This window comes from Corvus cornix, chromosome 4 (assembly GCF_000738735.6).
Source record: "Corvus cornix cornix isolate S_Up_H32 chromosome 4, ASM73873v5, whole genome shotgun sequence".
Classification (NCBI taxonomy): Eukaryota; Metazoa; Chordata; class Aves; order Passeriformes; family Corvidae; genus Corvus; species Corvus cornix.
In genome coordinates, this window is record NC_046334.1 from 56,515,293 (window position 1) to 56,528,825 (window position 13,533).

Sequence of the window (13,533 nt, forward strand, 5' to 3'; positions counted from 1 at the left end):
CTTCAACAACTAAAATAATTTTAGGTAGCATCTACCTGATAGCCTGCTAGAAAGAGAAAGCACAGAACTGTATTTCAAGAAGCAGGTATATAGCCCATTTTGTTTAATTGAATTGTTTCCTTTCTTCTTCTTTCCCCCCCGCATCCCCGTGGAATAGCAATTTTTAAAGAGTACTTAAAGAAGCCTCAACTGCATGTGTGGCCATATTATAACCAGGCTGTGAAGACACCTGCTGGCAAGAAAACACTTGTAACTCACAACAAAAGTTGTGCTGGTAAGGTTGGGTAGAAGCCACTCTGTGGCAGCTGTTCTACATATTAAGGAATTGAGTGGTACTACAGGTTTGTGAAATTGAATACCCCTGTTTTATGCTGCTTTAAAACACATTTTTGTGGATGCCAGTGCTGATAAATTGCTGCCTTATTTTGTATTTCATTTTGTCTTCTCTTCATATTCAAAACAACATATTAGTATAAGGGCATGAAGAACTTCACATGACTGCTGCAAATGTAAGTGTTAATTCACACAGCATTTGGAGAAGAGCTGTTAAACACACGAGCTAAAGAGACAACAACTAAGATGACTTCAGAATGATGATATACCTGTAGTATTTGAAAGAAGATGTGCACTGGTGTCCTATTCAATTATTGTAGATATTTTTCTAGATATTAAACTATGGCAGAAAATCCTGATTGCGAATCACATACTGTAATTCATCAATAGATGCATTATTCTCTTGTTAATTTTGTTATTTATAATCTGTTATGAATATAACATGAGTATATTTTTTTCTATTAAGAAAACAGTGCACACACTGACAAGCAAGGTAAAATAAAGAAAGATCCATACTTCAAAGAGCTAGGGCCAACATCAGTAAATCTTTTGTAAAAATATCATAGACTTATTGTAGCTTAAAGCAGTGTGTAAATTGCTATTTCACCCCAAATCTAAAGTCATATTTTCTTTAATGGAAAGCATTTCTGATTCACTGTATGCGTGTGACCACCGAATGCCTCTAATTAAGAATATCAGCTTTCTTTTCCAAGCATTCCACTGTGATTTCCTAAACAAAAGGAGGGTGAGCAAGCAGTAGATGCAGCCAGTGTAGAGCATGAAAGCAAGGCAAGAAAACGTTCATTTGTAGAATGTTTAGTTTTTAAAGTTGTGCTAGCTCTTTGATGGCAGCATGGTTTCTTGTGTTTAAAAGCAGCTCAGGAGCTACATTTTAAAAACAGCAGCAGCAGAAAGGCAAGGTACAAGGTAAGTAAAAGTGTCAGTTAAAATATGAACTAGCAGGTGCAACCTTCTAAATAATTTAAGTATAGCTATAATTTTGGTAGGTTGTGTGCAAATCTGTGAGAAAGAAAAAGGTAAACAGAGCTGCATGCTAAGCTCTTATATTCAGAAAACAGAATTACTAATATTCTACAAAGGAAAACTATGTATAGCTACAGGTATTGACTAATGTTAATACACATGCATCAGTTTCCTAAAATCTATGACAAACTTTGCTTTTGGGGGGAAAGGGAGAGAATATCTGCAGTTAGTCAATCTTACTGCAGAGCCAAACCTACCTGGAATGAAATACTGTTCTTTAGCTAAATAAAGAGAAAAAAAAAAAAAAAATAGAAGATGCACCTGAATGTCAGCAAGCAAAGAATGAGTTTTATTAGATTAAGTATGGACTGCAGTTAACTACAGATAATTTAGTGAAAAAATGTGTATTCACAACGAGAGCTGATAAACAACAAAGTGTGAATAGTCATAAATGTATCCGGAACATGGATAAAAAACCAGTTTTCATCTGGTATTTGCACTTGAGACTGAATAAACTGTAGAATGTGAAATGCACCTGGAACAGCTGGATACCATATGACGAAAGTTAGGATTTAAAGAAATGTAAGTAGGAAACGGAATAAGATTAGAAAAAGAAAACAGTAAATTTCAGTATGAGGCAAGCTGCCTATATAAAAGGGATATGTCATGTTTCCATATTTAGCTTAGAAATTTTCAGATCTTTCACATATTCCAGAGCCCTGTGGAAATTTTACAAAATGATTTATGGTGGTGATATTTGTAGTGAATAACTTTAGCATTTCATTCTGAAGTTTTACATATTACATTTATTTTCTTAGACTTAATGCTACTCAGAAATAGTGCCAAATGTGTAAACTACAGTAATGTTCCGTGATCCAATAGTCTATGACTTCCCAGATTTCCCTTTATTCAGTCAAAAAACTAAAAAAAAATTCTGCAATGTTTAATAATTCTGTAGAGAGACAGCTGCTTTCATTAGAACTTCTATAACCACTACTTTTTTTGCCAATAAAGGAAAAATAGCAGCTGAACTAAGAAAATTACCTGAGCAGCGGAATTTCTTGCTTTTGATCTGGCCGATCCTTTTGTTTGCCAGACGGCGGGGGCTGGTGCAACGGGCACCACTGGTCTCAATGGGGTTTGTGTGAAGATAATCCGCCAGCCACTTCAGATGGCAGTCACAGATAAATGGGTTCTGAGCCAAATGCCTTTCATGAAGAAAAAAACCAATAATATTACACATTATTTCCCTTTTGTCTCAGCAGTACCCAGTGCTTTTACTGCACTGTAGAATATGAAGTCGTACTTGAGAAAACCATAAACAAGAACATACGTACAAGGTCTGAATCGCACGTAGGGGTGAGAAGGTGCCTTTTGCAATGGTCTGAAGCTTGTTGTCATACAAAGAAAGAAGATTCAAGTTGTGCAGATCTTGAAATGCATCAACTCGTAGACAATTGATCTTGTTGGCATTCAGTAATCTGTTTAATGGAAGACAATTATAAAATTGAAAGAAATTGCTCCATGCTGCAGCTTCAGCATTTTTTCACAGACAATTCTTTGTGCACCTTTGCAACCAGAACAAGAGATGTAGTTACAAATAATAATTGACAGTGACATAAGGAATTTCAGTGAATTGAAAGTGATGTAAGGAATTTCAGTGAATTTAAGTATCTTCTTTAGGTTATATGTATTCCTACATATTTGAACCTTGGAGTTGAAATCTGTACATTTATTTAGCTAAAATCACATTTCTTATATGTGCTGGTAGAATGTCTGTGTGGTATTTGTGTATAGCGCAAAGAAACAAGCCTAAAAATCAAGTATATTCAAGGAAAACTAGTTTCTTTTGCCAAATAAACAAACAAAAAAGGAACTGAACACTGTGTTCATTAGCTGGAAGAGATGTGCAGTGGCACTTTTAATTATATGTTACTAATCAGCATGCTGCCACATTAACAGAGTTGTAGTAAAAACTGGCGGCATGGAATATATCCAAATCTGTCTTGGATCCTTTTCCTCTGCATCTTCAAAGGGAACCTTTTCTTCCCCGTACCTCCCAGACTTTTAGTGTTAAAACAAACAAGCCAATCTAAACCAGCTCCTTTTGAAGAGAAAAAAAAAAAAGTCATTCCATTAGATGCATTTTTATAACCCAATATTTTTTTACTCCTTCCCATGTTGAGCCAGAAATGGAATGAAATGGTGGATTTGAAGTCTAATGCTCTGATAAAAAGTTTTGCAAACAAGTAGAAACTTACTTGGACCTAAATGTACTATCTATACAATGCATATTAAAATATGGACATTGTTTTTAATACAGAATTGAGAGTTCAGAGTTCATTAAGGTCTCTTACTTTTTTTTTTTTTTACAAGATCTGAATTATATTTTATAAATAAAACATCTTTAAAGAAAAACAGGAAAGTATACCCTGCCCACCACTATACTATTTTTGTGGCTAAATTAAATCAAAATGCAAACCTCTAGGTGGTGCTAGAACTTGCATTTTCTGTGTATATATTTACTGTTTTGCCATATTCAATTAGTTGTTAGTAATGGATACTTTGCCAACACTTCACGGTGAAGTCTGGACATTAGAAAATTCTAAGCATGTGTGAAGAAGCCTTAGATTCTTTAAGAAGACCCTAACTCAACAAGTCAGTTATTCTGGGACAAGTTCTTTCAAAACCACCGTTGTTTTATGGTCTATTTAACACATTTCTTTTACACAGTACACCTACTGCACAGCCTCTTCTGCTAAATATTGACAATATTTAATAAACATATTACCATGGCATTCTTTATTCCAGTATAAAATCTAAAGAGCAACGGTTTCAAAGGTTACATGTGGAAATTTCCAAAGTGTTAAATGAAGTAGCAGCTGGAGTTCACAGAGTCAAAGAATTGTACTGAATGTCAGAAAACATTAAAAGCCACCAATGAAACTGTGGTGTAGTACTGTTCTTTCATGGGTACAACTAGAAAGGCAATTGCATAGCATTTCCACTAGATATCTTCTCTTTATAAAACACACAAATATTCCTTTTATGGTTCCCACACAACTTCATACATGCTATTTGCCATTTAGAGGGTATCATATCTTTATGTGTGTTATCCTTAGAAATTCCACTCAGGAGAACTATTTAATTTTAATCATTTTAGGCTGAAACAATAACTGATATGATCACATTTGTGGATGAATGGCAAGCTGGCCTAGAACAGTCTTGACTCTTTCGGTTTTAGCATAATTTGGTTTTACTGTACTTTGATCTTACATTTGGGATTTCCTGCCAGTTCTTCTGGCATAAATCTCTCATCATGTTTACCCTTTTGAATGATTCCAAAATAGAATAAATAAAAAAATACTCACAGCAGTTGCAGAGAAAAGAGTCCTTCAAACAGGCCCTTTGGAAGTTCTGTGATTTTATTGCCATAGAGGACTCTGTACCAGGGAATAAAGCAAAGCTACCATTATGAAACGCATATGCTATGGGATTTTGACTTCAAAATTAGAGAAATTCCAGTATTCCTGAAAGGAATTTAATAACAACCACTTGATACTTGCAATATCCTTGTGGTCCTGTGAGGCAGCAGGATCACACATTTTCCCAAAAGGTGTGTAGCCCAACGAGCTCTCTGCAGAACCAGCACCTCACTGATTACAGGTTTACCAAGGGACCTTGCTAAGTGGATTTGCTGTTTGTAAAACAACTAACTGGGGAATAAAAGACATGTTTGGTTTTGTTCAACTCCTTGCCATGAAGATATTTACAAAAAACCCCATAAGTTATTAGTGTCAAGCTGTAAAAGAATGTTCAATTACCACTGTTGTTCTGAAATGATTATTACAACTTTCAGAATTTATTGAATTTATAGCAAAATTTTGCAGGGAGCCAAAAGGGCAAAATAATTTCACCATAAGAATATAAGAAATTTTCTTCTGTTTACAGGTCAAACAGATACCTACAGTGAATTGAGTGAACGTAAGCCCTGGAAAGCATCTGGAGCTGCTTCAGAGATCTGGTTATTACTCAGGTCACTGAAATAAATAAAATTTGATTCAATTAATTCAAGCTATTTTCAAAATAATGACGTTTAAGATAATATGTAATTAGAATTAAGCATGAATGTGAGAAAGAAAATATTTACATGAGACACTGCTGAAGATTTTTAACATAAAACCACTAAAATTCCCAGTACACTGAAACAAAATGCATAATTAAAAATAGACCTTTCAAATGCTTGAAAAAAAAAGACAAAATATTTACTTTTCCTAATTGCTTAAGCACATTTTCTTAAGAATCCTCTGCTTGCTATGACCACAGCGCTATATAGCCTCAAAAACAATCTGAAATTATCCTCATTCTCTTTTTTTACTAGAATTTTCACTACAGGAACATACTGCTTCTATGCAGAACCATATTAAACAATTTCAATATTTTTTAAAAACCCAAGTATTATTAATATGACAAAGATGCTATATGGTGTCAATAATCAGGCAGCCGTATCAGTTTACCTTCTAGCAGTCAAATTTTTTAAGTGTTCACACATTAACTGCAGTTCCCCTGTACCATCTTGACTTGTTTTTTATCTTGTTATATATAAATTTATGAAAGTAAATGTAAGGTATTGGGTACATACATTCTTCGAAGCTTTTTATAGGGGGAGAAAGCTCCAGGAGGTATGACCTTAATTGAATTTTGTTCCAAGCGTCTGCAAAAGAACAGCAACAGCATAAAAATACAACCCCCAAGCTAAATAAGAATCTAAAGCCATAAGAAACTAGAAGGGATAGACTTCAACAAAGAAGACAACTTTTTCTTCCTTTTTCAGTATAATTTTTATTTCTTTCATAAAAAAAGAAAAAAGAAAAAAGAAAAAAGAATAAATTATTCAGCCTAACTTAACCTATTGAGAGTAATACTGAAATTAAAAACCCAATATTGATTTTATATTTAAAGAAAACTTATTTTCAGAGCATACAAGAGTTTTCTAAAATTTAAGATAAAATTGTCATTAAAAATTTCAATCTTGAATTAGTCTTAATTTACTCCCAACGTACTATTCACATATAGCAACTTACATATTTTAAAATGCCTAGAGACTTCCATGAATTCATTGAAATATGCAAACCATGGGAATGAGAAGGGGAATGCTCCTACAGAGCAGATAACATATGTTGCTACCTGCAATAAGACAACTGCCATGTTTTTAAAGATGCACACAATTTCTTTAGATACGGTACACTAATTATTTTCTTTAAGATATAATATTAGGATTGCACAGCCACAACTCTAACTTCTTTAAACAAGTATTTTAATCTCCACTTGTAGCTAATGTTACTGGCCACACTTGCTTTGTGTGTATAGTGGCTGTAATTGAAAATTCCCATACTGCAAAGTGTGAATTTATTGATGGAAACCATTTTCCAAGAAGTTCTTGAACTTGGAGAGATTTGCATTTGGGAAATCAATGCAGATATAGACCTATGGCTCAGGTACCAATGAGTCAAAACAGAATCACCAATGAGCACACTTAAAACAGAAGCTACTTACTCACACACGCCCTTATACCACAGTTATGGCAGTGCAAATTTCCACCATGTAGACATAAGGTAAGAAACGATTATACCAAAAAGCACTACAGGAAAAGGCAGGATTATTCGAACTCCATACCATGCTTATCTAATAAGCTTTGTATTTCCCTCTTTCATGCACAGGTATCAACTCTATGATTTATGTACACAAAGACAATGCCAAAATCTACTTAATAAAATTAATCAAAAATCTGTAAGTTTACTGCATTAATCTAAATTACAAGGACATTGCCTCAGAATTTAAGGGGAAAGAGCCTTTTTTAATCTAGATGCAGAAGTATTGGCCTATTTTTTTCCTTTTACTCTTGTCCTATTAACTGTCTTCTGTTTCACTTTTGTTCTGATTGAGACATATGAGCATCTGTGTGTGTACAGTGTAACTAATAAACTCAAATATTTTGAGTAAGCTTTTCCATGAAAATATTCGAACAGAAATTGTTTCTTTTTGTAAAGTTTCTCAAGAGATCATGATATGGCTTAACTGAAGGTTTTTTTCCTTGCCTTCATTAAGTCTCGTACAGATGGAGATATTTATATATTTAATACTTAAAATCTCTTTATTCTGGTCATGCTTTAACTTAGCAGAATTTGTTGTTGAATGGCTTATGATGAACCCAACAAAAAAACCCAAAAGCTCCAGAAAAATCTTCCAGACACAAAGAAAATCTCACTTCATCACAACTGTTTTAGCTCTTTCTAGGCAAATGTTGTCACCTTGCTATAGATTTCAGGTATATTTTAAACACGGAAGGGAATCCCATGGCACAAGACTGAAAACCTTTTCCATAAACATGATGCTCATTCATACTCTGCCTTGGCTGAGCCTTTTGGATTCATGAAACACATTTTGCATCAGACTAGGGGTGCTGGCCAGGATACAAAGCAACAAGGTCACTTCTCTCCTATACACTTGGCTAGATGCAGGAGGCAAACACCTGAATAAGTAAAAACTTGCTGAAGTTAAAGGCCAACATCAAATTAGGCCACACCCAAGTATTTTCTGTCCTTACATTAAAATTTTAGCTTAGTTTTCCCAGAAAATAAAGATTTGGCATATTTATCACCTAAGACAGTTTTCTACTCAGATGGCTAAATCAGGGAGAGGTAAACTCTCCAGATAATAAAACTTCCTCATTTTAGCAACTGGAAGGAGTTGAGAAACCAAATTAACCCAGCCATGAAGAGCACGGTTGCCAACCATCCATACCTGTTAAACACTCTACTAGGCAGCAAGCAACTGCCTAACCACCAGGGATAGCCTAACCTGACATTTATCAGATGTGGAGCTCTGAAAACCAGCCAAAGAATATCTTGCACAGGCACATACATAGGGCATATGCAGAGGACTGGAAGGGAGCCAGGGGCGAGGGGTGGGTAAAAAAGGACAGGGAAGGACTAGGCCATAATACAGAGGAGGTCTTGAATTGCCAGAGAGAGAGAGACTGTGGGGAAAAATGTCTCTGGGTATATGGGAAACAGATATTGCAGTAACAATGCTCCCACGTGAAGCTATCATTTATAAAAGTTGCTTATTAGTCCATGACATAGAGATTTGTAACTGGAGTTACTAGTGTCTGCACTAGTGCTGGAGGGGCTCCAGCCTACACTCACGTATCTTTAAACATATAATGATCTTAACTAGGTAGAGATAAGGCATGTAACTCGAGGGCTAGCATTAAATAAAGACACAATGCATTTTCCAGTTTACTCTCTTAATTAAAAATATATATTAATTCTATAAACTGAAGTACCTTACAGGATCCATGTAGGCCATTTTTCAAGAGAAGATGGAATAGCAGCTTTCATTTACTTTTGTCCAATTTGGCCACAAATTACATGGGTCCAAAACTTGAAGAAGTCTTGCTGCAACATATTTCTGAGAGCTAATTTTCCAGCAGTTCTAGTACCAATTCACTGATGGATATGAAAATGAACTTTATGTCAACTTTACCTAATATTTCCTTTTAGTGAGACATTTATATTCTAGCAGACAAAATGTGCAGTGCTGGGATATATTTACAAGCTCTTCTGGATAAAGGATTTGTTATAGTAGGATCATCTAAATATGTCTTTTCTTATGCCAAAGTGTAGGAAGTGAAAGACATCGCATTTTAGAAAATGAGATTAACATAAAAAGGGAAGAATAAGATTATATAAATACAGAAGAAAAATCTTTTATACTCCACTTTGTCTGTAAAGAGAGCAAATCAAATCCGCATTTTCAAGCTTTGTTATCCTCTAATTTTCTGCTTTATCTTCATAGAATCAGCTGAATTTCACAGAGTATAAATTTGCATCCACTATTCCAGAGAAAATATAATTAGATATATTCCAGAGTCACAAAGTACAGATAGACTAATATCTAAAGGAAATTTGCATTCTACTGATAAAACCCATAGTAATTAAAAACTCCTTTATATTAATGCCCTATATTAATGAAATATTTTGAATTCTAGAATAGGCTGGGTTGTAGTTATCTATTACTGAAAAAGTCAGCCATTAAGTGCTTGCAAATGACTTGGCCAGAAATAGCATTTTATCACCAAAGAACAAAAAAAAAAAAGCTTGAGTCAGTATTTTTCCATGAAATTTGTATTAAATTTTGTTCACAACAACTTATTTCAAAGTCATTCCAGAAGTCATTCTTCCTTATAAATGAACATCTATGTATCATAAACAGTGCCTTGGTGGTTTCTTTTTCAAAAGTCACAGTCAATTTTAGTAGCATATTTAGTAAGCTAAGCTAATGGAGGAAGACAGTTAAGTACATTCTTCATCAAAGCTTGCATTGCCTCATGAAAAGAAAGTACTCTGCCCATCACAACACAAACGCTAATTAATGCTTTTAATTAATTAAGTCTCTGTCTCCTTTTAGTGTTTCACTTCAAAGAAGATCTGCATTGATATATAAGTGTTTTATTGTCTGTTAATTCTACCAAACTGGTTGAAACCTTTTTTGAGGGCTACTCCCTAATTTCTCCTATCTAGGAAATGTACTGAGAACATTTCTCTTTGGAAATCTTTCCCCTCTGCTTATCACTGCAGACACTGTAATGCACAACCACTTACTATTCTAAGAAACAAAGGCGCTTCTGCAGTTGTGACTTCCAACCTAATCAAATCAAATCAAAGTAGGTCCCCAGCCAGTAGACAGATTCTTCCCACACGGTCCCCAGAGAGCCCTGTGACATGTAAATCACTTGACACTTTCCAGGAGGATGCTGTTCTGTACTATAAGCCTGCAGCACACCATTACTGATTACTACTTCCGCACTTACAGAGACAGACAACATGCTTATTTATACTGACACTTTTAAACTAGCTTATTTTCCCACTATAAAAAGTCATTTCTGTGAGCGACTGCTGCACCAGGAAAGAGTGCAGACTGGGAATGAAGAACACCCTGTTGTCTACAGAATCATTTTTACTTTAAATCATACAGATGGGGTACAAGATACTAAGTCCTCCCAGTAGAGAATGGTAAAAAAATACACACCAAGATGTGCTGCACCTAAATGCATGTAAAGGGATCAGAGATATATAAAAAGTATTTTGTAATACTAAAATAAAACAAAACATGTTGCTTAAGAAAACATGAATTTGAATATGGAGGAGCAAATTAGACATATATTTTATAATTAAACAATCAGAACATAACATCTTGATTAAGTAAATATGGATGACAGAGTAGTACCTTTAGCAGTTAATTAATCTATACTTTTAATTCCACTATCTACTAATTTACAAAAAGTCTTGCAAGAAGGTTGTCAAGAAATCCCAAAAGAATTTTACTACAGAGAGAAAGTATAAGCAGTGCAATGAGTCTGATGTATTGCACAGATGCTGATTATACATGGTAATAAAATTGACAGCTCTTCTTTGCATTTTCCCCATCTGCTTTTAAACTAAATGGCAAAAACAGCTGTCAAAAACCCAAAAAATAGATTTCAATGATGGGATTGAGTGCAGCTCCTGAATCTGAAGAACTGCAATACACAGCCAACACATCTCTCATCACATGCAACATCTGCCAGATTCTGGGGTTTTTTTGTTTGTTTGTTTTTAAAATAAGGAAACAGTAATGATCTCCCTTGCTGGAGGAATCCTTGAGGCTATTAAACAAAGTACCTTTTTTCTCTCTCCACAACTGTGCCTCTAGAGTGCTTAAATCCACTAAATGTCACTCCTAGCTTTAGCAGCAGCAGAATTCTGTTGAAATCTGTGATATCATCCACATCTAACAAAACAAAAGATGTATTTTGAATGATTAGATTACTTGCATTTCTTACTTTCAGAATCTAATTCTGTGTATTAATAAATCCATTTGACAGTTTCCTAAATATTTGTATATAAAGAATCACTGTCAATGTTGCCCTAAAGCTTGCCAAACTGTTAACATCCAGTCTAATTGTTATATCAAATATTTCCTCAGGGGATTGATTTTAAATGACAGATGACTTCTTCAGCTGCATTACATGAAGAAAGTAACAAGAATTGCCATTCTAAAGCTATTAAACAATTCATTGAATTTACTCAAAAGCAGGTCTCAAACCTGCATTTCGTTACAGAAAGGGCCATCTCATGCTCTGAACTCTAGAGCATCACTAATGATGATGGGCTTGACATCTCTCCATTGTTACAGATTCAGTCTATAGCAAAATACACCACTTGTTAAAGAATTATTTGGTTAGCACTTTGGCTTCTGTCAGTGTGGCTCCAGTGCAATTAGCCTGAGCCACCCAGAGTCAAGTTAGTCTCTCTAATTAGCCCATTTTTGATGAGAGTTCTTATACTAGCAAACCTAGTCAAGCTGTTCAGATAAGTGTTTTAAATTCACAAAAAAGTAGATAAAATCCTGCTACACTCTTGACTCATCACAAGTATGATCACAAGTATGGATCTGTCCACCTGTTCTAAAAGAGCAGAAACACTACCTTGAAAATCTCTCCACTGTGTGAGACCAACAGTGTGACAGGAGTTTACCTTCTAAACAATATGTGGTTTCACACTACAAATGTGCCATAAAAATAGAAGTTTTTTAACTGAGAATATGTGGTTGCTTACTTTAGCATGTATTTAGAAACGTAATTGATGAAGAAACATTTGAATGATAACTACCGAGAAGTCAGTATCCATAGTTTCTTTTGAAATTACTTCACTCCCATAATTGCTGAGGAAAGTGAAGAGCCATGTGTAAAAATAAAATCTAAGATTAACAACACCTTTGGAGTGTGGCACAGCTGTCAGAGATCTAAGAGGGTTTTTCTGGAAAAGTGACATGGGCCTTCTCCAGCTTCCCTTCACAATGTATAAAATATTCATTTATTCCATGCTTGAGTTATTTTCTTTCCCTTGGCAGCAACAGAGAGGTCCATCAAGGTGCCTCTTCTACTTAACACCCACGAGAAAATTGCACAAACCCCCAAGAGGTGGAATGGTGTTCATGCTGGCCAGTACCTACTGCTAGTGTCTGGAAACCAGCACTGGTTTCATGTGTTTCTTGTCTGGTTGTTGTGTTCTGTGTCTCTATGTTCTCTTGATTCCTGAAATTATCCTGTTGTCTGAATTTAATTAGTTTTCAAGATAGGACACAAGGGTATGAAGAAAGCCAAAGATGTGAACAATGGCAGCATAGAACACATGCTAATAAAGAACAGATTAGATGTTATACATACAAAACCATCTGACAACTCAAATGAAAAAGCTGGTTTTCCTGTTTTGTAAAAAGCACAAAGGCACACGATTTACAGTAATTTTCAGATTAGGAAGATATTTGAGTAAGAGCATGACAAATCATTTCTCTTGTGTGTGTTAAGCAGGAAGGATTAGCTATCCAAGTAGCAAAATCATCTATTTTTGAAGTAGTCAAATGGAATATGGTTTAAGTTTTGCCCAAGAAATATTAAGATAGGAATGCCAAATATAAGCCACAGGTAATTCAGTGAAATCTGCATTGGTAAATTAAATATATTAGGGTGAAGACATTAATACCTCCACAGATTTCTTTACCTCATTTTAATTTGCTGAACCTTTATTCAATACTCTGCATTATGGATAATGCATTTTTTGTTATTTACATGTAGTTATTCTGTGTTTTTATGCATATATAAAAGATGTTTAGATTTTAGCAAATTTCTAAATTTTTGATTAAGCACACAAAGCAATTTTATATTGCAATGGGCATAAACTCTGCTTTAACTAAGAAATAATGACCTTCCCAAGATCACAGAAAAGCACAGCAAGAAAACTGTATCATTGACAGATGAACAGTCTAAACAGAGGTCAGTGAGTGACAAATCATAAAACCTTTCTAGTAAAATTATAATATAGTATTATTTTTATTTTCATGAAAAGATTTTCAATGTTTATGGCCTTATTTGAGATATTTAGCCAACTAGAGAGGGTAAGGGACATTTTTTAAATTATCATGCAGAACATGGAAAACTTCAGTCACAGTGTATATTGATACTAAAATTTTAGTTTCATGTCAGCTATTTTGCAGCAGATATTTTCATTTCATTAGGAACCTTTTTGGTCCTCCTCCATATGTAAAGCTTATGAATTCTCATGAACTCTTATGAATTCTCATGAACAAGCATGTAAGCAATACATTATAACT

The 13,533-nt window shown here is 34.6% G+C and overlaps 1 protein-coding gene across 19 annotated transcripts in view; it reads right to left on the reverse strand.

Annotated features, from left to right (window-relative positions):
• The window catches only part of SLIT2 (slit guidance ligand 2), a 263,309-nt gene that overhangs the window by 70,061 nt on the left and 179,715 nt on the right, over positions 1 to 13,533 (reverse strand). For 15 of the 19 annotated variants that reach the window (XM_039550993.1, XM_039550987.1, XM_039550975.1 and 12 more), the window contains 6 exons: positions 5,960 to 6,031; positions 5,286 to 5,357; positions 4,689 to 4,760; positions 2,655 to 2,798; positions 2,362 to 2,525; positions 1,575 to 1,598 (listed from right to left, as the gene is read on the reverse strand). In XM_039550993.1, coding sequence (XP_039406927.1) covers positions 1,575 to 1,598; positions 2,362 to 2,525; positions 2,655 to 2,798; positions 4,689 to 4,760; positions 5,286 to 5,357; positions 5,960 to 6,031 — 548 coding nt within the window. The remainder of the gene's footprint in view (positions 1 to 1,574; positions 1,599 to 2,361; positions 2,526 to 2,654; positions 2,799 to 4,688; positions 4,761 to 5,285; positions 5,358 to 5,959; positions 6,032 to 13,533) is intronic. The other 4 variants (XM_039550983.1, XM_039550981.1, XM_039550991.1 and 1 more) reach the window with 1 other exon arrangement.